Source organism: Caloenas nicobarica, chromosome 5, assembly GCF_036013445.1.
Source record: "Caloenas nicobarica isolate bCalNic1 chromosome 5, bCalNic1.hap1, whole genome shotgun sequence".
Classification (NCBI taxonomy): domain Eukaryota; kingdom Metazoa; phylum Chordata; class Aves; order Columbiformes; family Columbidae; genus Caloenas; species Caloenas nicobarica.
In genome coordinates, this window is record NC_088249.1 from 67424546 (window position 1) to 67451647 (window position 27102).

The 27102-nt window shown below is 66.5% G+C and overlaps 2 protein-coding genes across 2 annotated transcripts; one reads left to right on the forward strand and one right to left on the reverse strand.

Moving 5' to 3' along the window:
• Nucleotides 1–320: 320 nt before the first annotated feature.
• On the forward strand, nt 321–19136 carry SPTB (spectrin beta, erythrocytic). The gene is made up of 36 exons (XM_065635443.1): nt 321–409; nt 4048–4245; nt 4327–4478; nt 4795–4968; nt 5064–5155; nt 5233–5313; nt 5406–5521; nt 5734–5846; nt 5925–6112; nt 6194–6311; nt 7013–7171; nt 7248–7550; nt 7679–7829; nt 8268–9138; nt 9215–9352; nt 9431–10190; nt 10265–10467; nt 10555–10645; nt 10718–10864; nt 10974–11237; nt 11403–11618; nt 11697–11786; nt 11888–12163; nt 12622–12752; nt 13004–13208; nt 13290–13664; nt 13771–14015; nt 14098–14236; nt 14309–14393; nt 14494–14690; nt 14800–14909; nt 15237–15315; nt 16913–17076; nt 17154–17327; nt 17405–17447; nt 18166–19136. The coding sequence occupies exons 2-36, from the start codon at nt 4098–4100 to the stop codon at nt 18331–18333; spliced, it is 6966 nt and encodes a 2321-aa protein (XP_065491515.1). The 5' UTR covers nt 321–409; nt 4048–4097; the 3' UTR covers nt 18334–19136.
• PLEKHG3 (pleckstrin homology and RhoGEF domain containing G3) lies at nt 19100–25284 on the reverse strand. The gene is made up of 16 exons (XM_065635445.1): nt 24537–25284; nt 24355–24455; nt 24195–24264; nt 24058–24104; nt 23831–23981; nt 23372–23506; nt 23101–23283; nt 22887–22979; nt 22722–22808; nt 22583–22616; nt 22393–22497; nt 22181–22255; nt 22032–22061; nt 21988–21995; nt 21605–21790; nt 19100–21346 (listed from the first exon to the last, which is right to left on the reverse strand). Exons 1-16 carry the CDS (start codon nt 24816–24818, stop codon nt 19718–19720), a joined length of 3216 nt encoding a protein of 1071 aa, XP_065491517.1. The 5' UTR covers nt 24819–25284; the 3' UTR covers nt 19100–19717.
• Nucleotides 25285–27102: the final 1818 nt, after the last annotated feature.

A 27102-nucleotide genomic window follows, 5' to 3' on the forward strand; every position in this document is an offset into this window, starting at 1 on the left:
GTGCATCCTGGGCAATGTGGGGGCTGGCCGGGGTTACCGGGGGCTGCTGGGGGGCCAGCCGGCGTTACCGGGAGCCGGCTGGGGGCCAGTCGGGGAGCCCCCCCGTGGCGGCGGGGCGCTGCGCCGCTCCGCGCCCCGCAGGTGCCGGTGGCGGCGGCGGCCGGGGGGGGCCGCTGTGCTGCATTGCGGGGCGGGCGGCCCGTCCCCGCCCGCCTCCGCCCGGCCCTCCCGGGGGGAGCGGGGCTATCTGGGCCGGGCAGCGCCGCTGGCCCCGGGCAGGAATGTCCCTGCGCGCCCAGATAATGTTATTTATATCGCGGTGTAGGGCGGCTCCGCTCCCCCCGCCCCGCTCCGGTCCCGGCTCCGGCCCCGGGCCCGCCGCCGCTCGTCCGCCCGCCGCCCCGTGCAGGTGAGAACCGCGGCCGCCCCGGGCGCCGCCGGCGGGGAGCGGGATGCGCCGCCTCTGGGGATGGGGAGGGGACCGGAGGGCACCGGGAGGCGCCGCGCCCCGGGGGGAAGCGGGGGGCGCCGGGACGCGCTGCTCGCCCCGGGGACACCGGGTTTGGGGTGCGGCACCGGGCACGGTCCCGGGGGGCTGCGGGCACGGGGCAAAGTTTGGAACGGCTCCGGGGGGGCTCGGCACCCCCGTTTCCCCGCGCGGCGGGAGGGGCGATGTCATCCCGTGTCCCCCGGGGCTGCCGTCCCCGTGGGGGACGCACGGCTGCCGGGACAGACCGGGCGGGCGAGTGGCGGTGACTTTCTGGGGACGCCCTGGGGACACTTTCCCTGGGGGGGGTCAACCCTGAGCGTGGTGTCTGCACTGGTCCTGGGCACTCCTGGCACCGCCAAACATGTGCCAGTGGGACACGGTGGGTGAGCCGGCTCCGGAGGTGATGTGGGTCTCGGTGGGGCACATCACCCAACCCACTTCAACCACCAGTTTTTAGCAACTGGAGTTACTGGGAAGAGTTTTCTGGCTGCTGTGCCCTTGGCCCCCTCGTCCTGGTGCGGTGGCAGGAGGATGCTCACGGGTGGATGTTGGGACAGGGGAACTCCTGCCTGCACCCCAATAAAGCGGTGGCCACCCAGGGCTGATTTCCCAGCTCCTGTTTCAGGGCAGCTTTTGCTTTTGCAAATCTCCAGTTCCAGAAGTCAGGGCATTGTAGCGCCCTTTGCTCCGCTGGATTAAGCCAATGAGGAGCCTTTGAGGGGGTGGCAAGCAAAGGAGACCCCTGCAACCCCCATGGGTGCCGGTGTGACCCCCAAAGAGTATTTCGCAGCTATTGAGTTGTTTTAGGGCCCCAGCTGGTGATTTTGGGATAGGCGAAGAGGTGCAAGGGAGGCAGCTCCTAAGAAGGGAGTGGGGGCTCAGCCCTCGCCATGCGCAGGGAAGGCCTATTTATAGCCAAAAAATGTCTGTGGAGTGTCAGCACGTGTGTGTCACCACTGGGTTAGGTGACATGGGACAGTCCTGGCATGGCTGGCATCCACACTGACTCCGGCCCTGGGGAAACCCAAACCTTTGCCCGCTGGGTGCGAGCGTGGCCAGGGAGTCCTGGCCAGAGCCGGACGTCGCCCGCCAGAGGAGCTGTGCCATGCCGTGCCATGCTGTGCCGAGTGGCCGTGCCGAGCGGGACCATCTGCTCCCGGCCCTGGCTGTGCGCCTGGGAGGCAGGTGGCTGTTGGGGGGCTGCGGGGATGCCCCCCAGCTCCTGCCCCTTCCCAACAGCACTGAGGCTGCACCACGAGTGTGGCCGACCGCTGGTTTGGTAGGGATGCAAAATAAGAGTGTTAATCGGCAAAACGAAGGAGCTGGGGCAATGCTGGGCAGCAGGTGCCCCAGGGACCCACCAGTTTTCTCGAGGAGGTGATGGGGCAGCTACTTGGGGGTGTTTTTGGGGACCCCAATGAGGTCTCATGTCGGTGTTTTGGCAGCGTGCTGTGGTGGCGAGGGCTGAGCCGGGGAAGCGGCTTGAGGGTGCCACGGGTGCCAAACCACCGCCCCGGCTGCCCTCGGGGTGCAGAGGGGACGTCCCTCAGGCCCGGCGGGGGGACCTCGGCAGCGGCACGGTGCCAGCCCGTTGCCGGGAAGTGCTGATTCACGGCGCCGAGCTGCCGGCCGGGGAAGGCGATGCTGCCCTGGCCACAGGATGCTCGCAGTGGGGCTGGCACCCGGGCTCTCCTGGCGTTCCTGCTGCCGAGCGGGCGCAATGACAACCCCCGGGTGGCGGGTGCTGGTGGCAGCGTGGCTCTGCCAGACGGGGCTGTTTGGAAAGCGCTGGTGTGGCAGAGGGAGATTTAAAGGGTCGGCGAGTGCCCGTGCTCAAAATGCACGTTAGCGGCTCCCTTGGGCCCTTCAGCTCCATCTCCTCCTCAGATGCTCGCGGCCATGGCCCTGCTGTTGTGGTTCTGTGGAGGAGGCTCAGACAGGGCCAAGGTCGCCTGGGCAAACCGGCTGCAGCTCCTGTGCTGTTGGGGTGGTCCCCAAACTGGGCTTCCCCAGGGGGGTTTGCTGGGGGACGGGACGGGGAGCCCGGTGCTGGCTGCGCTGACTGGCAGCAGCACAGAGCCGGAGCATGGAGGGCTGTGGCCCCTCTCTTGTACGCTCCTGCTCACACTTGCATGGTCTCGCACGCTCTCATCTGTCTTCTTCATGCACTTGCATGGATTTGCATGTCCTTGCTTGCACATGCATGCTCCTGCATGTCCTCGTTTGCATGTGTGTGCTTTTACGTGCTCTGCACACTCCTGCATGTTCTTGCTCGCATGTGCATGGTCTGGCACACTCCTGCATGTCCTTGCTCATGCATGCATGCTCTTGCATGCTCTGGCATGCTCCTACATGTCCTTGATTGCATGTGCATCCTTCTGCATGCTCTTCCATGTCCTTGCTCGCATGTGCATGCTATTATGCGCTCCTGCATGTCCTTGCTCATGCATGCACACTCTTGCATGCTCTGACACACTCCTGCATGTCCTTGCTTGCGTGTGCATGCTCTGACACACTCCTGCATGTCCTTGCTCATGCATGCATGCTTTTGCACTCTCTGGCACGCTCTTGCGTGCTCCTTGCTCGCATGTGTGTGCTCCAGCACGCTCCCAGACATCCTTGCTCACACGTGCACCCCTCTGCACGCTCCTGCACATCCTTGCTCACACACACATGCATGCTCTTGCGTGCTCTGGCACGCTCCTACACATCCTTGCTTGCGTGTGTATCCTTTTGCACACTCCTTCGTGTCCTTGCACGCTCTGGCACGCTCCTGCATGCAAGCGCCTCCCCTGCCACGGCCCTGCCTGCGCGGCCGCGATTAGGGTGCAGCACCAGGGCGCACCCCAGCCCTGCCAGCCCTGATAAAGCTCCGCCAGCTGCTGGGGGGACCCTGGGGACTGGGTGGCTGTGGGCTGTCACAACTTCTGGGGACATGTGGGGTTTGGGGGTGCCTGGGGTTCCCCACAGCTCCTGGCAGCTTGGGGGTGCCGGTGGGGTTCCCGGCAGGGGTGCTGGTTTTGGGGAGCCCCAGCCCGGCTCCTCGCACCCCTCGGGGGGCCCCCGCAGCCTCCTCCCGCCCAGCCCGGCCTCTGCCAGCTGCTCGCAGGCATTTTTAGATACCGGCCATGTCCTATCTGTGTCTCAAATGTCCCCGGGGGTGGGTGGCCCCCCCCCACCGGCAGCTGTCACCCGCTTTCTGCCACGGGTGCTGCCGAAGCCCCTCCACGGCGCAGGCGTCGGGGTGGGTGTGAGCTGCACCCGTGGCCCCCGGGGCACCCAAATGTTGGGGGGACACCCAGGGCGGGGGGGGACACCCCTGGGGACATGGCTGGGGGTGCAGGGTGGGCAGCCAGGACCTGGGTGGGGACACTCAGCGTGGCACGGGGCTCCGTGGCGGAGTGACCCCCACTGCGTGCAGCACCCAGGTGCCCCCCAACACCTGGGTGACGCTAAATCCCTCTGAGCCGCTTAACCGGCAGCTCTGAGCCGCAAATCCCCGGCGAAGCCACCGCAACGGCGATGCCAGTGCCCACGGTCCCACCGCTCTTCCCCAGGGGCCTCTCGCCGGTAGCCGACGGCCACCCGGCCCGGGGACGCCGGGACCATGACCTCGGCCAACGACTACGAGCAGCTGGAGCTGCAGCAGCAGTACAGCCGCATCAACGTGCGCTGGGACGCTTCCGACGATGAGCTGGACAACGACAACAGCTCGGCGCGGCTCTTTGAGCGCTCCCGCATCAAAGCTCTGGCAGGTCGGGGATGGGTCTTGGGTCCCCTTGGTCTTCCTGGGTTGTCCCCACTGCCCGGTGTCACTGTGCCCGCTCTCGTTGCAGATGAGCGAGAGGCCGTGCAGAAGAAAACCTTCACCAAGTGGGTGAACTCGCACTTGGCTCGTGTCACCTGCCGCATCTCGGACCTCTACATGGACCTCCGGGATGGCCGCGTGCTCATCAAGCTGCTGGAGGTGCTGTCAGGAGAGCTTCTGGTAGGACTTCCATCCAACTGGGGACACGGGGTCCCACATCATGCCATGTCCCACCGTGTCCCATCATGCCATGTTGTGTCCCACCGTGTCCCACCACGCCATGCCCTACCGTGTCATGCCATTGCCATGTCCCACTACACCATACTGTGTCCCACCACACCACAGCATGTCCCACCAGCTCTGGTGCTCAACCACAGCGGTTGACCTTGGCATTGACTGAGGCTCCAGCAGGGCTGGGTGGTAGCAGGGATGTCCCCGGGCAGGGGTGGGGGTGCCCAGCGTGGAGAGGAGGGTGCTGAGCGCTGCTGTGCTCCAGCCCAAGCCCACCAAGGGCCGGATGCGAATCCACTGCCTGGAGAACGTGGACAAGGCGCTGCAGTTCCTGAAGGAGCAGCGGGTGCATCTGGAGAACATGGGGTCCCACGACATCGTGGACGGCAACCACCGCCTCGTCCTCGGCCTCATCTGGACCATCATCCTCCGCTTCCAGGTGGGTGGGGGCCACCCCTCAGCTCAGCGCCCCATGGCTCATTCCCTCCTCTGTGGGCGTCCTCCCTTGACCCCGCGATGTCCTTGTGTCCCCAGATCCAGGACATCATCGTGGAGACGCAGGAGGGCCGGGAGACGCGCTCTGCCAGAGATGCGCTGCTGCTCTGGTGCCAGATGAAGACAGCGGGGTAGGTGGTGGGACCCGCACCCCACCAGGTCCCCAGGGTCCCCAGAGCATGACGGTGACACTCTGTCCCCATCACAGGTACCCCCACGTGAACGTCACCAACTTCACCTCGAGCTGGAAGGACGGGCTGGCTTTCAACGCCCTCATCCACAGGCACAGGTAGGTGGCACTGCAGTGGGCACCGGGGTGGTGGTGGCACCGGGGGATGTCCCACAGGTGTGCCACCACCATCCCACACCCTGTGTCCCCAGGCCCGAGCTGGTTGACTTCCAAAACCTGACCAAATCCAACGCCCGCCACAACCTGGAGCACGCGTTCAGCGTGGCCGAGCGGCACTTGGGCATCACCCCGCTCCTCGACCCTGAAGGTGAGGCTGCCGCTGCCCACCCTCCTGCCTCAGTTTCCCCTTTGCATCCTGGGACACGTCCAGGAGCTGTGGAGGGACCAGGAGATTTCCACCCTGTGGAAGTGGGTCTGGGTGGGAGCAAGGGGGGACCTCATGAGGCCGCGGTGGCCCGATGCCGGCGGGGTGACACAGAGGCCAGGTCAGGACTGACCCCTCTCGCTTGCGCCGGGCAGATGTGTTCACGGAGAACCCCGACGAGAAGTCCATCATCACCTACGTGGTGGCTTTCTACCACTACTTCTCCAAGATGAAGGTGCTGGAGGTGGAGGGCAGGCGCCTGGGCAAGGTAAGCGGCGGCATTGGGGTGTCTGGAGGGTCCTACCGAGGTGCCGGCACACGGTGCTCACCGCTGGCCCCGCTGCAGGTCATTGAACACGCCAAGGAGACGGAGAGGATGATCGAGGGCTATGGGGGTTTGGCGTCCGAGCTGCTCACCTGGATCGAGCAGACCATCATCTCCCTCAACAGCCGCAGCTTCGCCAACTCGCTGGCCGGGGTGCAGCACCAGCTCCAGGCCTTCAGCACCTACCGCACTGTGGAGAAGCCACCCAAGTAAGTGTCCCTGTACCCGTGTGGTGGTGGTGAGCACCCATGGGTGCCCCCCCAGGGCTGAGGTGTCTCTCTTTGGGGCAGGTTTCAGGAGAAGGGGAACCTGGAGGTGCTGCTCTTCACCATCCAGTCACGGATGCGAGCCAACAACCAGCGCGTCTACACCCCGCATGAGGGACGTCTGGTCTCCGACATCAACCGGGTACGGGGCCCATCATGGCAGCACCGTCGTGCGTTGTGGGGACATGTGGCTGCACCTGTGGCACCCAGTGACCTGGGGGCAGCTCTTCTCCTGGTATCCCCAGGGGTTTTCCTCCCCAGATTGTCCTGGGGCAGCTCAGGTCCCTCTCCTGGGGCAGTTTAGGTCCATCTAAGAGCAAATTTGGTTTGTTCTAGAACAAGTTTGGTCCATCTCCTGGGGACATGTTGGATCCATCCTGAGGCAGTTCAGGTCCATCCTGGGGTAGTTTAGTCCATCTTGGAGCAGATTTGGTCTGTTCTAGAACAACTCGGGTCCGTCTCCTGGGGGCAGGTTGGGTCCATTTCCTGGGAGCAGTTCAGGTCCATCCTGGGATGGGTCCTGGGGCGGTTTGGGTCCATCCATCTCAGAACAGTTTGGGTCTCTTCTAGAACAAGTTGGGTCCATCTCCTGAGGGCAGGTTGGGTCTGTCTCCTGGGACATGTTTGGTCTGTCCTGGGAGGGGTCCTAGGGCAGGTTGTGTCCATCTCTGAAGGCAGTTTAAGTCCATCCTGGAGCAGGTCAGGTCCATCTCAGGGCAGGTTGGGTTCCTCCAGCCACACTCCCCAGCCCATGGGCCACGTTGGGGTTCACCAGCAGAACAAGATGCGGGTGGGTAGAAGGTACACAGATGTCACCCCTGTCTGGTGCCACCTTTCCTCCAGGCCTGGGAGCAGCTGGAGAAAGCGGAGCACGAGCGGGAGTTGGCACTGCGTAACGAGCTGATCCGGCAGGAGAAGCTGGAGCAGCTGGCACGGCGCTTTGACCGCAAGGCCGCCATGCGGGAGGCCTGGCTGAGCGAGAACCAGCGCTTGGTGGCCCAGGTCAGGCTGGGGACACCCGCCCCGGGGACCGGGATGCTCCACCAGAGCCTCACCACAAGCATTGTGCTGGTTGCAGGACAACTTTGGCCAGGACATGCCGGCGGTGGAGGCGGCCAAGAAGAAGCACGAGGCCATCGAGACGGACACGGCCGCCTACAAGGAGCGGGTGCAAGCCATCGAGGCAGTGGCCAGGGAGCTGGAGGTGGAGGGTTACCACGACATCCAACGCATCACCAGGCGCAAGGAGAACATCCTGCGGCTCTGGGAGCAGCTCCTGGAGCTTCTGGCCGCCCGGCGCCAGCGCCTGGAGATGAACCTCGTCCTGCAGCACCTCTTCCAGGAGATGCTCCACTGCATCGACTGGATGGACGAGGTCAAGGTGAGCGTTGGGTGCCACCATGGGTGGGGTTGCCTTGGTCCCACCAGGCGGGGCGGTGGTGGGAGGCAGATAGGGTGCTGGTGGTGGCTTTTGGGTGGCAGTGGGTGACGGCCGGGGCTGTCCCACAGGTGCAGCTGGAGTCACCCGAGTCTGGGAAGCACCTTCTGGAGGCAGAGGAGCTGCTGCAGACCCACCGGCTGCTGGAGCGCGACATGGCCTTGCAGGCAGAGAAGACACGAGCCATCAGCGCCGCCGCCCTCCGCTTTGCTGATGCCGAGGGTAGGTGTACCGGGGGGTGGTCGGGACACCCTCCTGATGGGTGACCAAAAGGAGGCTGAGAGGAGACCTTATCGCTGTCTACAACTACCTGAAAGGAGGCTGGAGCAAGTGGGGATGTTGGTCTCTTCTCCCAAGTAGCAAGTGATAGGACAAGAGGAAACGGCCTCGAGTTGTGCCAGGGGAGGTTTAGATTGGATATTAGGAAAAAATTCTTCCCAGAAAAGGTTGTCAGGCATTGAAACAGGCTGCCCAGTGCAGTGGTGGAGTCACCGTCCCTGGAGGTGTTTAAAAGGCGTTTAGACCAGGTTCTTAGGGACATGGGTTAGTGCTAGAGTTAGGTCAGGTCGTGATTGGACTCAGTGATCCTGAGGATCTCTTCCAACTGAAGTGATTCTATGACCACCCTGCTGATGGGTGCCCACCCTGCTCCCTGGCCAGGCTACCGTCCCTGCGACCCCAAAATCATCCGTGACCGCGTGAGCCACCTGGAGCTGTGCCGGCGGGAGCTGCAGGCGCTGGCAGCCCGGAGAAGAGCCGTGCTGGAGCAGTCCCGCTCCCTCTGGACCTGCCTGTGGGAGCTGGACGAGGCGGAGGCTTGGATCAAGGAGCAGGAGCAGCTTTACTCCGCCCTGGACTTCGGGAAGGACCTGCCAGGCGTGCTGCAGCTCCAGCGCCGCCACGCCGCCTTCGAGGCCGAGCTGCGGAGCCGGGGCGGGCGGCTGGAGCGGGCGCTGGCGGCGGGCGAGGGGCTGGCGGCGGTGGGGGGCCCGGCGGCCAGGGGGCTGCGGGAGCGGGGGGCCGCGGTGCGGGCGCTGTGGGCGCAGCTGGAGGAGCTGGCGGCGTTCCGCCGGCGCGGCTTAAGCCAGGCCCAAGGCTTCTTCCAGTTCCAGGCGGAGGCAGAGGAGCTGGCGGAGGGGCTGCGGGACGCTCGCCGGCGGGCGGGTGCCGAGGAGCTGGGGCAGGACGAGTCCCGCACCCGCGTCCTGCTGCGGCAGCACCAGGAGCTGCTGGAGGAGCTGGCGGCGGCTCAGGTGCAGCTGGACGCGCTGGCCCGGCAAGCCGAGGGCTTCCCAGCGGAGCTGCGGGCCGGCCCCGAGGCGCAGAGCCGGCTGGCGGCCCTGCGGGAGCTGCACGCCGAGGCGGCCGCCATGGCCGAGCGGCGGGGCCGCCAGCTGCACGATGCCCTTGACCTCTACACTGTTTTTGGGGAGAGCGACGCTTGTCACCTCTGGATGGGGGCCAAGGAGACGTGGCTGGGGCAGCGGGAGGTCCCGCAGGCACTGGAGGACCTGGACGTGGCGCAGCACAGGTGGGGCTCTGGCGGTGGCGGTGCTGCCATCCGTGTCGTGAGTTGCCGCCCCTTCTCAGCTCAGCTGTCCCCGCAGGCTGGACGGGCTGGAGCAGGAGATGGCCACCGTGGCCACCCAGATCGCTGCCGTCAACCAGGCAGCCGAGGGGCTGCTGGCCAGCGGGCACCCCCGCAGCCCCCAGGTCCGGCAGTGCCAGGAGCAGCTCAACCAGAGGTACGGTGCTGGGTGACACCAGGGTGATGGGTGATGCCTGGGTCCCCGCTGGCCGTGTCACCCATCTCTGCCCCGCAGGTGGGACCGGTTCAGGGAGCTGGCAGCCGAGCGTCGCTGGGCGGTGGGCTCGGCTCTGCGTCTGCTCAACTACCGCCTGGAGAGCGAGGAGACCCGGCAATGGCTGCAGAGCAAAACCCGGGCGGTCGAGGCCACCGCCGAGCTGGGCCGGGACCTGGCCGGTGTCCTGGCCACCCAACGCAAGCTCTACGGCATCGAGCGTGAGCTGGCGGTTGCCGAGGACCGCCTGGCCACCATGCGCTCCCAGGCTGAGCTCCTGGCGCAGGAACGGCCCGAGGTGGCCGGGGAGGTGACCGAGCGGCTGGCGGCGGCGGCCGCTGCCTGGGAAGAGCTGCAGGGAGCCCTGGGCGAGCGGGCGGCATCGCTGGGGGAAGCCGGGCAGCTCCGGCGCTTCCTCCAGGACCTGGATGACTTCCAAGCGTGGCTCTTCGGTGCTCAGAAAGCCGTGGCGCTCGCCGACGAGGTGCCGGCGTCTTTGGCTGAGGCGGAGGAGATGCTGCGGCGGCACGAGGCCGCCCGGCGGGACGCGGAGGAGCATGCGGCCGCCTTCACCGCCTTGGTGGAGACGGGGGAGCGGGTGTTGGGGGAGCAGCAGGACCCGCAGTACGAGGGGCTGCGGCAGCGGCTGCGCGGCGTGGAGGCCGGCTGGGCCGCCCTGGCCAGGATGGCGGACGCCCGGCACGGTTTCCTCGCCCAGTGCCGCAGCTTCCAGGAGTTCCTCCGCGACGCCAAGCAGGCGGAGATCCTCCTCGCCAACCAGGTGGGTGCCCAAAGCGAGGTCCCTGGGTCTCGGGTGACCCAACGAGGTGCTGATCTCTCAATGTGACCCCGCAGGAGTACACGCTGGCACACTTGGAGCTGCCGGCATCGCTGGAGGGCTCGGCAGCCGCCCTGCGCCGCTTCCAGGAATTCCACACCAGCCTGGAGAGCAGCGCCGAGAAGGTCCCCGAGGTGGTGGCCAGCGGCACCAAGCTGGTGGCCGAGGGGAACATCTTCTCCGAGAAGATCACCGAGAAGTGCCAGGCTCTCCAGGAGCGGTGAGTCTGGTGATGTGCTGGTGGGCAGCGTGCAGGCAGCGCGCAGGCAGCAGAGCTGATGCTGCCCATCTCTGGTCACCTCACCAGGCACAGGGATGTCACAGCCAAGGCAGAGGAGGCGGCGGGTTTGCTGCAGGACAACCATGAGCTGCAGACCTTCCTGCAGAGCTGCCGGGAGGTAGGAATGCGGCATGGCTGGTGGCACAGAGGGTGTCCCCCCGAGCCAAGCCCTGACACCCCTTGCCCACAGCTCGACGCTTGGGTGGAGGAGAAGATGCTGACGGCACAGGACACCTCCTATGGCGAAGGTCGTGGCCTCCACGGCAAGTGGCAGAAGCACCAGGCTTTCATTGCCGAGCTGGAACCCAACCAGGGCTGGCTGGAGAAGATTGAGATGGTGGGTACCAACACCACTGCCTGGAAGCCTTGCTGGGTGGTCAATAGGTCCCTGTGCTGGCATGGAGCCGTGCCGTGGTGGCCACCGATGTCTTTGTTGTTGCCGACAGGAGGGGAAGGAGCTGGCGGGCCGCAAGCCGCAGTACGGTGAGGTGGTGGCGCGGCGGCTGGAGGAGCTGTGGGGCCGGTGGGACGGGCTGCGCGGCGCCGCCGAGGAGAAGGGCCGGCGGCTCCTCGAGGCTCATCGCTCAGCGCTGTACGCTCAGAGCTCCGCGGAGCTGGAGAGCTGGCTGGGGCGTGCCGAGGAGGAGCTGCGTGCCACCGAGCTGGCCAAGGACCTCACAGCCACCAACCTGCTGCTGAAGAGGCTAACGGTGGGTGGTGGCACCTCACCCGTTCCTTTGGGTAGGGGTGCACTGCTCTTTATTTGGGGCTAGGAGGTCCGAGGTGCTGGTTGTGTCCCCAGATGGTGCTGGCTGGTGACTTAGGGATCCCCCGCTTGGTTCAGTCTCCTGACTAATGTGGCTCTTCCCCGCCAGAGACTGGAAGAGCAAGTGCGAGCGCGGCTGAAGGAGCTGGAGGAGCTGGGGTGGCCAGGACATCCCCCGACCGGGGACGTGCCGGACACTGCTGGGCAGGAGCAGAGGCTCCGGCAGCGCTTCCTCGACCTGCTGGAGCCGCTGGAGAGGAGGAGGAAAGAGCTGGAGACTGCAAAGGCCATCTACCAGCTGGGACGGGATCTGGAGGATGAGACGGTGAGTGTCCGTGCCGTGGCAGCATCCAGGGGCACCCGTGGGTGCTGCATGGTGCTCAGCGGGTGCTCTCCCCTGCAGATGTGGGTGCAGGAGCGGCTGCCCCTGGCACGGTCAACAGAGCACGGCACCGACCTCCCAAGCATGCAGCGCCTGGCCAGGAGGAACGAGGTGAGTCCGGGTGCAGCGGTGGCACCCACCACCCTAAATAGCCCCTTTGGGGCCACCCACCCCATGGGTGACCCCCGCCGTGACACCTGCCCCGCCGGCAGACGCTGCAGAAGGAGCTGGGGGGCCATGCCCCCCGCCTGGCCGAGGTGCTGAGCCGTGGCGAGGCAGCGGCGAGCGGGGCTGAGCCGAGGCCAGAGCTGGAGGCGCAAGTGCAGGAGCTGCGGGGGCTGTGGGAGACGCTGCGGGAGGAGGCGGCCGCCCGGCACCGGCGCCTGCAGGACGCTGGAGAGGCCCAGCAGTATTACCGGGATGCCAGCGAGGCCGAGGCGTGGGTCAGCGAGCAGGAGCTGTTCATGGGAGCCGAGGAGAAGCCAAAGGTGAGGGGTGGCTCTGGGGGGTGCCCCTGGGTCTTGTGGGGGGCTCTGTGCCCTGTCATGCTGTGCTGGGACATCCTACGTCAACCTGGGCTGCGCCATACTGTACTGTTAATCGTCCCGTACCATGATGTGACATGCCATTATGCACCGTGCCATACCACGTCCTGCCGTGCTATAACATGCCATCCATGCCATGCCACGTTGTGTCACTACGTGCCATGCCACTACACCCCATGCTGTGCCATCCATTTGGGTTGGAAAAGCCCCTCAAGATCGAGTCTAACCGTTCCCCCAGCCCTGGCACTGCCCCATGTCCCTGAGAACCTCATCTCCGTCTGTGCAACCCCTACAGGGGTGGTGACTCCACCACTGCCTGGGCAGCCTGTTCCAGTGCCCGACAGCCCTTTGGGGAAGAAATATTTTTCCCTAATTTCCAATCTGAACCTCCCCTGGCGCAGGACGAGGAGAGCGGTTTGATGATGTTGAAGAGACACGTGCGGCAGCAGCGGGCCATCGAGGACTATGGCCAAACCATCAAGGAGCTGGCGGGGAGGGCTCAGCAAATGCTCTCTGCAGGTCACCCTGAGGGGTAAGTGTCACTGCCATGTGTCCCTCGTCCCTCGGGGCAGCCCTGTGCCCTCAGCACCAGGGTGGGTGGGTGGTTCAGCGGCAGCTCCGGTGGCTTTGGCCGCCCCGGCTGCGTCAGGGAGGTGGTGGCAGAGAGACCTGGGGAACACAGACCAGTTCCCAAAAATACAAACCCCAGTTGGCACCACGGGCGGGTCGGGCACACCTTTTCCTGGGTGAGAACTGGGGTGTCTGTGTGCCGGGGCCGCGCAGGGAGCAGATCATCCGGCTGCAGGGCCAGGTGGACAAGCACTACGCGGGGCTGAAGGAGGCGGCCGAGGAGCGTCGCCGGCGCCTGGAGAACATGTCCCACCTCTTCCAGCTGAAGCGGGAGGTGGAAGACCTGGAGCAATGGATCGCCGAGCGCGACGTGGTCGCCTCCTCCCAGGAGATGGGGCAGGACCTGGACCACGTCACGGTGAGGGTGCCAGGGCGGGTGCAGTGGTGCTGGTGTGTGGCTTTGAGGGGTAAAATTTGACTTTCCTCTCCTCCTCCACAGCTTCTGCGGGAGAAATTCCGTGAGTTTGCACGGGAGACGGGCAGCGTGGGGCAGGAGCGCGTGGACCGGGTGAATTTGGCCATCGAGGACCTCATCGACGCGGGGCACGCCGAGGCAGCCACCATGGCCGAGTGGAAGGACGGGCTGAATGAGAGCTGGGCCGACCTCCTGGAGCTCATCGACACCCGCATGCAGCTCCTTGCTGCCTCCTACGACCTCCACAAGTATTTCTACGATGGTGCTGAGCTCCTGGCCCTCATTGCTGCCCGCCACCAGGAGCTGCCCCAGGACCTGGGTGAAGACGCCGGCACGGTGGAGGCTTTTCACCGCATGCACAGCGCCTTCGAGCGGGACCTCCAGCTGCTGGAGACGCAGGTGAGGCTTCACCCCGGTGCCGGCGGGATGCTCGGTACTCCAGAGCCGGAGGGATGCCCGGTGCTGTCACCACCATCACTCATCATCCTCCACGTTCTCTGGGCAGGTGCAGCAGTTTCGGGAGACGGCGGCACGGCTGCAAACCGCCTATGCTGGGGAGAAGGCGGCCGGGATCCAGGAGCAGGAGCAGGAAGTGGCCCGAGCCCTGCGGGAGCTGCTGGAGGCGTGCAGCGGGCGCCGGGCCCGGCTGGTGGACACGGCCGACAAACATCGCTTCTTCGGCATGGCGCGGGACCTGCTCTCCTGGATGGAGAGCACCGTCCGGCAGATCGAGACGCAGGAGAAACCCAGGTACGGGTGTGCCCAGCAGGCAACCCTTTGCTGGGATCTATCGCTGATGCCACCACTGACACCGTCACCTCTCTGTCCCTAGGGACGTCTCCTCGGTGGAGCTGCTCATGAAGTACCATCAGGGCATCCGAGCCGAGGTGGACGCCCGCAGCAAGAACTTCAGCACCTGCATCGAACTGGGCAAGAAGCTGCTGCAGCGCAAGCACCAGGACTCGCCAGAGGTGAGGGCAACTGGGGACTGGGGGACAGGGGCGGTGCCACCGGGGCCACCTCGTGACGATGTTCCCTCACAGATCAAGGTGAAGCTGGTGGAACTGGTGGAGAAGAGGAAAGCCATGATGGAGACGTGGGAGCAGCGCTGGGACCGGCTGCGGCTGCGTGAGTGTGCCAGTGGTGCCGGAGGGGACTGCGGCTCGGCCGGGAGGGTGGTGGCAGAGCTGGTGACAGGGACCTGAGCGCTGGCCATCCCTGCCCGCAGTGCTGGAGGTGTGCCAGTTCTCCCGGGACGCCTCGGTGGCCGAGTCGTGGCTGATGGCGCAGGAGCCCTACCTGGCCAGCACCGACTATGGGCAGACAGTGGATGCGGTGGAGAAGCTGCTCAAGCGGCACGAGGCTTTCGAGAAGTCCTCGGCCACCTGGGAGGAGCGCATCGCTGCCCTGAGGAAGCTGACGACGGTGAGGAAGGCTCAGGATGGGGCACGGCTGGTCCCCACTCACCTCTGTCTCAGTTTCCCCACCCTATGTCCTTGCCAGCCACTAACGCCTTTGTCCCCTTCCCTGGCAGTTGGAGCTCCTGGGCGGGCAGTCGCTGCGTGAGGGGCTGGCAGGGGACAGGGTAACACACACCAAGGGTCCCGACTACCGCCTGGACCTGGACGGGGAGCTGGAGGCCGGGTAAGAGACGCTGGTGCTGGGTAAGAGACGCTGGTGCTAGGTAAGGGACACCGGTGCTGTCCCCAGGCACTTGCAGTGACATCTTGGTCAGTGGCAGCTTGTGGCACCCAGGCACCATTTCCAGCATCCCTGCTCTCAAAGAATTAAGGTTTTTTTAGCAATTTACCCTTTCAGAGTAGTAAATGGATGAAGGGGAACAGCAGAGACGAAGGTTGAGCCCTGCCGCGCTGGGGCTTTCATCTGTGGTGGGATTGCGGGTGCTAGGACAGGGATTTTGGGGTGTGACACTCTGCTGGGGACACTGAGCCAGCTGCCTCCCTGCCGCAGGTCTGAGGAGGAGGAGGAAGAAAAGAAGGACACGAGCACACAGGACACCTCTCTGCTCACCACCGATGGACCAGAGCCGGTCAGTTCTCGAGTTTAGCTTTCTCCTTCCCCAGCAGCAAAAAAACCAAAACCAAACAAACAAAAAAAGCATCACCCTGCATGTCCTGCAGCCCCCATCACCATGACCACGCATGCCGACACCTCCCGCACCCCCCCCGCCGTGTTCCTTGCCTTGAGTTGAATAAATGCTGAATGACCCCAAAAAAGGCCGGGCAGTGTCCCTGGGGTGGGTCGAGCACCCCTGCTCCCCACCACCGGGCTGGCACCCATGGGTGCGCCGGTGTCTCTGGGTTGGGGTGGCAGCCAGAGCTGGAGCGTCTGTCCCCAGGCGGGTAGATCTCCGCCACCATCCTCTGCTGTCAACAAGGACCCGTGTGTCCCAGGAGACACCCACGGGGACATGGTGTGGCCCCGGCCACGTGGCACCGGGCTCCCCAAGCACCCTGTCTGGGGAGCAGGGACAGCTCTGTCCCAGCATGGAGGGGACATCGGGCAGAGCTGCCCACAGACACATGGCAAGCGTGCTCCTGGCTGGTGGCCACATCAGCCCCGCGGCGTGTGGCCCTTGGGGAATCATCACCCCATGGGGATGTCACCCTGTGAAGCATCATCACCCCAAGAGGCATCGTCACTGTGTGGGGTATCAGCACCCTGCAAAGCATCATCACCCTTGGGACATTGTCACCCCAAGAGACATCATCACTGTATGAGACATTGTCACCCCACAAGGCATTGTCACCGTCGGGGCATTGTCTCCCTATGGGATTGTCATCCTGCGAGGCATCATCACCCCAAGAGACATCAGTCTATGGGGCATCGTCATCCTGCAAGACATCGTCACCTTGTGGGACGTTATCACCCTGTGGGGCATCGTCACCCTCGGGGTATTGTCACCCCATATGTCTGCCACCTTGTGCTTGATGCCACCCTCTCTGCCACCCCTGCCTGCTCTGCCTGCTTGGGGACAGGAACCCCTTCTGCCTCTTCTACCTGCCTGGGGACACGGGCATCTTCTGGCTCCTTGGGGACAAGATCACTTTTGCCTGCTTGGGGACAGGACCTCCGAGTACCTAATCAGGGACAAGAACATTTCTGCCTGCTTGGGGACACGGGCATCTTCTGGCTCCTTGGGGACTTTGTCCAACTCTGCCTGCTTGGGGACATGAGCATCTTCTGGGTCCTTGGGGACAGGGTCCCTCTCTGCCTGCTTGGGGACACAGCCACTTTCACCTGCTTGGGGACACAATCCTTCTCTGCCTGCCTGCTCGAGGACATGGCCACCTCCCGGCTGCCAGGGACAGTGTCCCTCCTCCTGTCCCTCTCGGCAGGAGCTCCGCATGGTGCCGGCAGACACAGCAGCATGGGGCTGGGGACATCCCTGGCTGCAGGAGGAGGGGACAGCCACCCCAACTCCCCTGTGGTGCCTCTCGCGGGGTCACTGTCACCGAGCGCTGCGGGTGACCCACCCCTTGCTGACGCCCACCGCCGGGCCACCAGTGTGGGGACCGTCAGCCCCGGCTGGGGACACAGATCTGCGTGTGGGGAAGGGACGGGACCCCAGGATGTGGCTTTGGGCAGTGACACCGGGGCGTAACATGGCTGTTGCTTTGCGGCAGCCGGCACAGACGTTGGGCGATGAGGAACCGGTGTCACCACGGCCACCGCGGGAGGAGCCGGAGGAGCCGGCCACGCTGCCGGCCCGTTCCTGCGGCGTCCAGCTCGAGGGCTACCTGGGCCGCAAGCACGACCTGGAGGCGGCCACCAAACGGGCGTCCAACCGGTAGGCATGGTGACGGCGGCGGCGGTGGCGGCGTGGGGGACGCACGGGGGTGACGGGGCCGCTGCGGTTGGTGGCAGGTCCTGGAGCACGCGGTACTGCGTCCTGCGCGGCGGCCAGCTCGCCTTCTTCAAGGATGCCAAGAGCCGGGCGCTGGGGCTGCCGTGCCATGGCGAGGAGCCCCTGGGGCTGCGGGACGCGCTGTGCGAGGTGGCCCTGGGCTACAAGAAGAAGAAGCACGTCTTCAAGCTCAGGTGAGGTCACGGCGCGGCACCGGGTGATGTGGCACGGGGTGGCACGCGCCTCAGCGGCACCTGCGCTCTGTCCCCAGGCTCAGCAACGGCAGCGAGTGGCTCTTCCATGGCAAGGATGAGGTGAGGGACGTCCCAGGGGGACATGGCAGGGCTGGAGGTGCACAGGGGACAGAAGGGACCGGGGGAACCCAGAGTGGCGCCCAGGGGGACAGAGCATGGCTGGTGGTGACCAGGGGACACAGGGTGGCTAGAGATGCCCAGGGGGACACCGAGGGGACAAGTGGTGCCCGGGGGGACAGGGCAGCGCTGGAGATGCCCAGGGGACAGAGGGGGCCAGGGGAACCCAGGATGGTGCCCAGGGGGACACAGGGTGGCCAGTGGTGCCCAAGGGGACAGAGGGTGGCTGGTGGTTTGCAGGGGACACAGAGGGGACTAACAGTGCCCAGGGGGATGCAGGGTGGCCAGTGGGGACATGGGGTGGCCAGAGATGCACAGGGGGACACAGAGGGGACAAGTGCTGCCCAAGGGGATGCAGGGTGGCTGGTGATGCCGAGGGGACATGGGGGTTGACCAAAGATGTCCAGGGAGACAGAGGGTGGCTGGTGGTCCCCAGGGAACACTGGTGGTCCCCAGGGGGCATGGGGGTGGCCAAAGATGCCCAGGGGGGACACAGGATGACCCATAGTGCCCAGTGGCACACAGGGTGGCTGCAGAAGTTGTGGGGCAGCTGCCATCACCCAGGGGGGACGGGGTGGCCGGGAAGGTGATGGGGGTACCGTGGGAGCCCCCCCTTAGCCTGTCCCCGTCCCTGTCCCCATCCCCGTCCCTGTCCCCGCAGGAGGAGCTGCAGGCCTGGCTGCAGGGGCTGAGCGCGGCAATAACCGAGTGCCGGAGCGGGTGGGGAAAGGCGCAGAGCCTCCCGCTGCCACCCCCGGCCCCCCCTGAGCCCCTTCTGCCCCGCAAGGACAAGGAGAAACGGTTCAGCTTCTTCCCAAAAAAGAAGTAACCCCCCGCGAGGTGGGGGACCTGTCACACCGGTGGTGTCCGCAGCCACGTGTGCGGAGGGACCCGTGTGTGCACGTCTATAGGGACAGCTGGATCTACAGGGGCCGGTGCCGTATGGGCACACGGACTCGTGGGTGCACACTTGTGTGTACATACAGCGGCACATATAGGAGCGTGCGCACTCCCTGTACGCCGGACCCATGCCCCTGTGCACATGTGCGTGTATATATATATATTTGTATTTATATATATACATCCTTTTCCATGCTTCAGGGTAGGCACATGCCTCTGTGGAGGTGAACACGGGTGTACACGGATGTCCCTGTGTGCACACGCGTGTGCAAGGGGGGTGTGCACCCAGGGGTGTCCCCACACGTGGGGGGGTGCAGCAGCCCCATGCACACATGTCCCCACCCACACACGTGTCCCCCCACACACACACGTGCACAGGCGTGTCCCCGCATGCAGGTGCACCCCCCCTCTGCACGCACGGCCACGGGTGTGCATGCCCCCCACGCATGCATGTCCCCCCCCCCAAGCACCCACCCAGGGGTCTGCTGTGGGTGCCCTCCCCAAAGCCATAAGCCCCCCACAGCGTGTGGGTGCAGAGGGGGCACCCCCAGCCTCCGTGGGCACCAACCAAAGAGCGTCGTCCCACCCCCCCTCGCCCGCACCCACCACCGCGTGCCCCCACCGCGGCGGGGGACTCCCCCCTGCACCCCATGGCCAGGGGGAGCGCGGGCGACCAGAGAGGAACTTTTGGTTCAGTTTGGGGTTTTTTTTCTAATAAAGATGTGAAAGAGAGGTGGGCGCAGTGCTGGGCGCCAAGGGGGCGCAGGGTGCACCTGCGGGCTGGGGGGCCGTGGGGAGCCCTGCTTCCAGGTAAGTCGAGGGGCCCCAGGGTGCCCCTTTTCCTGGGCAGGCTGAGGATCCCCAGGGTGCTCCTTCTCCCAAGCAACTTGGGGGTCTGGAAGGTGCCCCCTTTTTCCAGGTAAGCTGAAAGTCGCCAGGGTGTTCCTTCTCCTGGGAGTGCCCCTTCTCCTGGGCAAGTTGGGGGGTCCACAGGGTGCCCCTCCTTCCAGGTAGGCTGGAGATCCACAGGGCGTTCCTCCTGGGTGAGCTGGGCGTCCACAGGGTGCCCCTTCTCGCAGCAAGTTTTGGGGTCCATGGGGTGCCCCTTTTCCCAGGTAGGCTGCAAGTCCCCAGGATGCCCCTTCTCCTGGGGGTGCCCCTTTTCCTGGTAAGTTTTGGGGTCCATGCATTGTCCCTTTTTCTAGGTAGGCTGGAGCTTCACATGCTGCCCCTTCTCCTGGGCAGACTGGGGGTCCGGGAGTGCTTCCACCCTGGGGGGGTCCACGGGACGCTCCTCCTCCTCCTCACCCACCCTAGCTGGCAGCGTCCAGGGTCTGGAATTTCTGCCGCAGGTCCCTGACGAGGCCGTGGCGAGGGGGCTGCTCGGGCGGCTCGGCGGCGTCGGGGGGCTGGGGGCAGCGCCGCCGGTATTCCTCGGACGCCTGGTAGGCTTTGCAGCGCTCCACCACCGCTTTCAAGCAGATCTTCTCCCGGGTGGTGGGTGAGCGGATCTGGACGTAAGTGGGGGGCTCGGGGGGGGCCGGTAACCGCTCCAGGACCAGCACCCGCTGCCCGGGACCCAGGGGGGCCTCAGCCGCCACCCACAGCGCCCCATCGCTGCCGTGTCGTGCCGGTGCCGGACTGGGGGTGCTGGGTCCCCCCCCAGCTTCGGCGCTGCGGCTCCGGCCACCACCACGTTCCTTTTCGGCCGGACGCCCCCCTCGGCACGGCCCCTCAGGCGCCGAGCGGCTGCGGCTCACCGGGGGCGGCCGGGGGGCACCAAAACGGGCGCGAAGCTCCCGAACGTCGGGCCAGGCAAAGGGCTCGGGGCTGGAGGGGCTGTGGGGAGCAGCTGGGGAGGGGGGCACCGCCAGCCCCCCATCTCGTGGCGTGGCCAGTGCAGGGGTGCGGGGACACGGGTCCCCCGCCTCGTCCGGCTGCAGCGGGGCACAGCGGGTGCCGGCGCGGCGGCTCTTGATGCGGAGGCTGTATTGCCGTGCCAGCTGGTACACTTTGGTGCCGGGGTGCGGGGGGGTCAGCAGCACCTGGGGGGGGGTCCCCGCGTCCGTGGTCCCCGCGTCTGTGGTCCCCACGTCGTCCTCCTCCAGGATGAGCAGCGGCTCGGGGGGCTGCACCCCATTTTCCTGGCACAGCTGCTCTGGTGACACTATGGGTGACGCCGCGGGCTCCAGCGGTGATGCCGCGGGCTCTGCCGGCTGGGTGCGGGGCTCAGGGCTCGCCGGGGGCCGGGGGAGGCCATTCAGGCGGGACACGGAGCTTCGCACCAGCCCCTTGGGGATGAAACTGAGGCTCTCGCGGCGGTGGACACTGAAGCCGCCGTCCCCGCGCTCGGCGTGACCGTAGTAGCTCTTGATCTTGTCGAGGAGCAGCCGGTCGCGGCTGGAGAGCAGCGATTCCCGGCGGGCTCCAGCCAGGGGCTCGGGTGAGGGGACAGAGCTGCGGGACCCCCCGGGCTCCGCGGTGTCGATGTGGGGGACGCCGTCCAGGCTGAGGGTGCTGCCGCTGCGGCTGGCCAGCCGCCCCCCCGGTCCCTCCAGCGCCAGGCTGCTGCGGCGGGACAAGCTGCCCCCAAAGCGCTCGGCGATGACGCTGGCCTGGTCCAGCACCGAGGGTGGCAGGATGCTGCCGGCGGCTCCATCGTCTTCATCCTCCTCCTCCTCCTCGCTGCTCAGCCCCTGCAAATCCTCCGCCACCGCGCGCTCTGGCTCACTCTCCCTGCTGGTCCCCGTTGGGGACGGGGTTTTGGGTGTCCCCGGCCTCTCGGGGTGCTCCCCGGTGCTGCCAGCCTGCAGGTGGGTGCTGGGTCCCTCAGGACCCCCCAGGGGGGACGCTGGGGCCACACTGGCCTTCTCACAGGTCCCCCCGGGCCCCCAGCTGCTTGGCCGCTTGGGTCCCTCTGGTGCCGGGAGGTGTCCCCCAGTCTGCATGAGAGCAAAATGTGGGGGGTCACGGGCTGTCGGGGGACCCCCAGCTGCTTCCAGCAGGACCCCCCACAGCCGAAGATCTTGCGGCAACGAGGGGTGCCTCAAAAGTGATGTGGGGTACCCCAGGAGTGATGTAGGGTGCCCCAGAATTCATGTGGGGTTCCCTGGGAGTGATGTGGGGTGCCCCAAAGCAATGTGGGGTGCCCCGTGTAGCACTATGCAGTGGGTGCCCTCCCGGGGGGCTGAGGAGGGTACCTGCTCCTCCTGGGGTTCCACTGGCACATCCCCAGACTGCTCCTCCTGGTAGCCCTTGCCCAAAGCCTCCTCTTCTTCCTCCTCCTCCTCTTCCTCCTCCACCATATCCTCAGCTACTGCCCAGGCTCTGGGGTGCTGGGGGGGCTCCCCCACTTCCAGGAGAGCCCCATCGCTGCCAGCGTGCTGCTCGGAGGGGGAGCGCTGGGCTCAGTGCCCCGTGTCCCCCCCGGCAAACTGCGTGCCAGGGCTGGGGGACACCGGGCACCCCAACCCCCCTGCGCCCCAGTTTTACCTTGAGCCCTGCAAGCCAGGAAAGAGAAACATGGAGGTTAGTGGGGGCGGCAGCCAAAATGCCAGCCCTCCAGCCCCTGTTGCCCCTCCACTTGCCCCCCTGGCGCCAGCGGCCGTGCCGGCTCACCTTGCTCGCCCAGCTGCCGCAGAATCTGCTTGGCAGGCTCTGTGGGGAGAATGTGGGCATCCAAATCGGGTGACGGTGGCATTGTCCCCATGTCCCCCAGCCCATCCCCAGCTCCAACAGCATCCCCAGCCCCACCCGGTCCCCACCGCCATCCGTACCCGACTGCCTGCGCCCCGTGTGCCCGTGCAGCCGGTCCGGCAGTGTCTCAGCACGGTCCCGGTGCTGGAAGGGCTCTGCGGGGACAGGGGACACCCGTCAGCACTGGCACCCGGTGCTCACCGTCCCTATGGGCATTGGTGCCACCCTGCCACGGTTTTGTCCCAGGGAGGGGACAGTGGTGGTGGGGACACCGGGGATACGTGGCTCTCACCAGACTGGCGGCGGCCCTGGCGCGGCTCGGCGGCGTCGCCCAGGGGCTGGCAGGACCAGCTCTTCTTCAGGTGCTCGGGGCTGCAGCGGGGCAGGCGCGGCGGGTCTGCGGGGCACGGGGGGGTGACGCTGGGGGATGGAGGGGACAGGCGAGGGCAGGGAGGGGACTGCGAGGTGCTGGCGGCACTCACAGAACAAGTCCATCTCCAGGATGGCTTCCTTGGCCTGGGGTGGAGAGAGATGGAGGGTGAAGTTGGGGTGCAGCCACTCTCCCCTTGCTGTGCGGGGGTGACCCCCGTGCCAGCGTGGTGCCCGTCCCCCCACCCTCACCTTCTGGGGGATGATGGCGTGGTGGTTCTCCAGGATGAGCCGCTTGATGTGGTGGGTCCACAAGCGCTTCTCCTCCACGCTCTTCGCCTGGATGGGGGAGAGGGAGGGCGGTGGGGTCGCGCAGAGGGGTCCCTGGGGTGCCCCCTAGCCCCATTATCCTCTTACCTGCAGGCTGTGCTGCTGCTTGCCGTGCTTGTAGTGAGCCAGGCTGAAGCAGAGCGAGTCCCGCGTGCTCTCGATCAGCATCAGCGAAGAGCACTGCGGGGAGAGGCCAGCGGCCGTCAGCCCCTTGTCCCCGGCACCCCCCGGATCCCCATCCCCAGCATCCCCTGGGTCCCCCATCCCCAGCACCCCCCAGGTCTCCATCCCCAGCACCCACCGGGATGTGGCTCTTGTAGATGTAATGATCACCACGGCGCTTGGTGATGAGGAGGGTCTTGTCGAAGAGGAAGACGGCGCGCTCGTGGCGCACCCGCTGCATGCGGAAGGTGCCCTCCAGCACCAGCTCCCCGTAACTGGTCAGGTCCGGCCCCTTCCAGCCCAGCAGCAGCGACTGGATCTCCTGCGCGGGGTCCCCGGGGGACGGGGGGGTGCGTCAGGCCACCCATTGCCACCACAGCGTCCACCCGGTGCCACCTGGGGCCACCCACCTGCTGCCGGATGGCGTGCTCATGCTTGCGCTTCATGTCGTTGATGTACCAGGCGACGCAGGTCATGGTGTCGATGGCCTCCAGCACCACCTCGTAGTCATCCCCCGACTTGTGCTCAAAGTGTTTGGCGATCTCCTGCCGGCAAAGGACACGGCGTCAGGGCTATGCCAGGGGAGATGCGGTGGCCAGTGCCAGGTGTGTGCCATGCTGGGGGACCGGGATGTGCCAGGGAAGGGCGATGGTGCCATGAGCTCGCACCACGCCGGGTGACCAGCCTGCGCCAGGGAAATGTGCCACGCCAGGTGCCCAGACTGTGCCAGGTGCCAGTGCCGCACCAGCTGGCCGAACTCACACCCTGCCACATCCCCGTGCCACACCAGGCACCCAGACCCTACTAGGTGCCAGTACCTTGCCAGGTGCCCGTGCCACGTGCCCCCACCATGCCGTGTGCCGGCTCACCTGGAGCAGCAGGTGGTACTTGAGGATCCTCTGGACGGGCTTGAGCAGGTAGGCGCCGAGGGGCAGCGCGTGCCGCAGCCGCTCCTGGCACTCGCGCAGGAACCGCGCCTGGGCTTTGCTCCTCATGCACTCGGCCAGCGCTGCCACCGAGCTGTGGGCACAGTGCGGCTCAGCCCCCTGCCCGTCCCCCTGCCCGTCCCCCTGCCCACCCATGCCCCCCTACTCACCTAGGGTAGTTGTTGCAGTACTGGGTGTAGATGGCAAATTCCTGGCTCTGCAAGAAGGGGGAGTGAGGTGAGAGCCCTGTGCCTCCCCAGTGTCACCCGGTGCCTCCCCAGTGTCCCCCCACCGTGCCCACCCTTACCCGGGTGACGAAGCAGACGGCCACAGCCACGGGGTCGCTGGCACAACTCTCCAGGTTTTGCAGCAGATTGCTAAGGGGGGACAGAGGGGACGGGGTGACAGGAGCCGCGGGACAGGGTGGCAGCGGCTGTGCCCCCCCCAGCGGCACCGGGAGCACCCACCTGCTGAGCTCGTAGATGTCCTCAATGTTGCCAAAAAGCGCGCTGACCTGCTCTGGCCGCAGCACCGGCTCCTCCGCGTCGATGATCTTGCCCAGGTAACCCTGCACGGCAGCGGCGGTTGGCACCGGTGCCACCAGCTGGCCCCCCACGCCCCGCCCTGGGGTGTCCCCCCCAGCACTCACCTCCACGATGCTGCGCAGGTCGCGGGCGTAGGTGCGCTCCGACTCCACGATCTCCAGCACCACCCGCCCCAGGTAACTGGGCTCAGCCCCGGGGCCACCGAAAGGTGCCAGGGGGTGCCCACCGTGGTTAACTGGCCACCCGCCCGGGGTTGCGTTGTTGTTGGTGTTGTGCAGCCCCTCGGCCCAGGGCTCGGCCCCCCCGCCGGCCGGCTCCTCCATGGCACAGCCAGGCTGCAGCACCGGGCTCACGGCAGGGCGCTGCGGGACGGCGGGCACCGGCATGCCAGCATCCCCTGGCACCGGTGGGGCACAGGGCAGGTCTGGGGGGGGAGAGGGGCACAGTTAGGGGGTGTGGAGACCCCCCGAGGTCTGGGGGTGCCAAGGGAGGGTCACACCCCCGCCATGGTAGAACAGCCCCTGGGGTTGACCTGATGGCTGAACCCTCCAGGCTGGCGGTGCCAGCATCCCCTAACCCCAAAAATCCCCGGCCATGGATCAGCCAAGGTGGGATAGAGCCCAGCCGGATCCTGGCACAGCCCACCCAGGCCTCCTGCCCATCAAGGCCCTGAGATTTGGGGGTTCGCTCCCCCCTTACCCCGGGTGAGGTGCCCCAGGAGCCAGGTGCTACACTCCCGGAGGACGAGGTGTCCCGGTGGGACCTGTGCCATCACCACATCGAGTCCCAACCCGCCGGCACCCTGTGCCGGGGCCGTGCGTCACCACCGCGCCCAGGGGACACCTTTCTGGTGAGCTCAGCAACGGCTCGCCCTTCCGGACCGCTGGCCGCTCCCCCACAGCACCAGGATCCTCCTGTGCCACCGAAACCGCTCGGTGCCACCAACTCGGTTGGGGCACCTGAAAACCAGTTGCCAGCGGCAAAGCGTGCCGGAGCGGCGAGGGCTCACTGCCGTGCTTTTTGGCAGAGGGACATTTTGTGGCAGGGCACCGAGCCGGCTCACCCCAGCAGGCGGGTGGCCCTGGGGACGGTGACCTTCAGCCAGGCCACGTGCCGGCGGCGCGGCCGCCCGAGCCCCCCGGCACTGGGGGCGCTGGCACCGAACCGGTCAGGCTGGTTCCCGCCAGCTCCTCCCCGCAGCCGCCGTGCCGCATGGCCGCCATCCCGCCACCGCCCTCCCCGCCGCTTTCCCGCGCCAGCCAGGAGCCCCCCAAAAACCCACCACAGTGCCCCCAAAGCGAGGTCCAGCCCCACAGCCCCAGGCTGTGCCACAGCCCGGGCCCCCAGGTGCCAGCACCCTCTTGGCACCCCGGCTCTGGATGATTTGGGGAGCAGCGCCCCCAAACCCCAAATCTTTCAGCCTTGCTCTGGCCCCACGGCCACCTCAGACAACGGGGACACAACCCCATGGGCACTCTGGTACCAAGGGGGCACCCAGTCCCACGGGCAGCCCGTCCTGCCGGGGACACCGGGGCCAGCAGACCCTGAGCATCACCCCCCTGCAGAGTCCAACCCCCATCCCCACCCAGGAGGGGACAAGGGGGGACACTTGCGTGGCACTGGGGGGATAGGTAGGGGCACAGCTGCCCCATGGCCGCCATGGGGGGACGGCTCCCTGGTGCTCACGGGGGGTCCCCCACGTGATGCCCCATGGCCAGGGATTTGCGGCCACCGCAGCTCGTCCCCAACGGCCGCCCCCGGCCGCCCTAATCCGCTCAGCGTGCCGGGATTACGGCGCCAGCCCCACGTCACAGGGACGGCGGCCACTCGCCTTGGCCCCCCGGCCACTGTTGGCGCCGAGGGGGGTTTATCCTCTTACCCCCTGTGCACCGCAGTGGGCACGCAGCTGGCAGAGCCCCCGGCTCCCACTTGCCACCTCCTCCAGGTGGGGATAAGCCCTGACCGTCACACCCGGGGGAACGGGCTGCTCCCCCTGATCCCCCCAGGCTGGGGGCTGCATGGACCCTGAATGGGGGACAGGAGACGCCCCCAGGATGCTGAGCTGGATGCAGCCCCGAGGTGCTGCAGGCAAGGACACTGGGGGACTGGCTCCAGCACAGTGGGTTCCCAAAACTCCCCAGCCAGGGGAAACTGAGGCAGGGGCTGGGGTTGTGCTGAGCCACCAGTGCCAGCACAACGGAGGTGGAATTTTCTTTCCACCACAGGATCGCCAGCCCTGCTGCACATTCCTGCGCGGGAGACGGGGCACAAGGCACAGCCCACAGTGCTTTCCCAGGGCCATGGCACAGCACGCCGGGAGAGGAGAGGGCGGGCAGGCTGGGGGTGCCGGGTCGGGCAGCGGGCCGAGCGGGGCCGGAGGAGAGCCAGCCCGGCGGAGCCATATAAGGGAAGGCGGTTCACCATTTCCAGGCATTTTCCAGGATCCCAGCGGCCCTGGGAGCGGGGAAGGTCGCTGCCGGCTCCAGTCCAGCTGCCATGGCGCGGCCGTCGCTCCCAGCCCCGGCTGGCACCGCCAGCGCCCAGAGGGCACAAGCCGGGTGCTGGCACTCCTGCCCACGGCATCGCGGTGCCACAGGTGGTCCAGCACCATGGGGGTGTCCGCACCACGGTGGCTGTGACACCATGCCCGGATGGGACCAGAGCCCACAC

What these genes read in the sequence shown, in the direction of transcription:
- PLEKHG3 (XM_065635445.1), bottom strand. Translation starts at nt 24,818, where the DNA reads ATGCCGGTGCCCGCCGTCCCGCAGCGCCCTGCCGTGAGCCCGGTGCTG. An exon ending in AGTACCACCTGCTGCTCCAG is followed by an intron (nt 23,507 to 23,830) that starts GTGAGCCGGCAC and finishes CTTTGCCGGCAG; the next exon opens with GAGATCGCCAAACACTTTGA. An exon ending in AGCAGCAGCACAGCCTGCAG is followed by an intron (nt 22,809 to 22,886) that starts GTAAGAGGATAA and finishes TCCCCCATCCAG; the next exon opens with GCGAAGAGCGTGGAGGAGAA.
- SPTB (XM_065635443.1), top strand. Translation starts at nt 4,098, where the DNA reads ATGACCTCGGCCAACGACTACGAGCAGCTGGAGCTGCAGCAGCAGTAC. An exon ending in CTGGACGTGGCGCAGCACAG is followed by an intron (nt 9,139 to 9,214) that starts GTGGGGCTCTGG and finishes CTGTCCCCGCAG; the next exon opens with GCTGGACGGGCTGGAGCAGG. An exon ending in GAGACGCAGGAGAAACCCAG is followed by an intron (nt 14,016 to 14,097) that starts GTACGGGTGTGC and finishes CTCTGTCCCTAG; the next exon opens with GGACGTCTCCTCGGTGGAGC.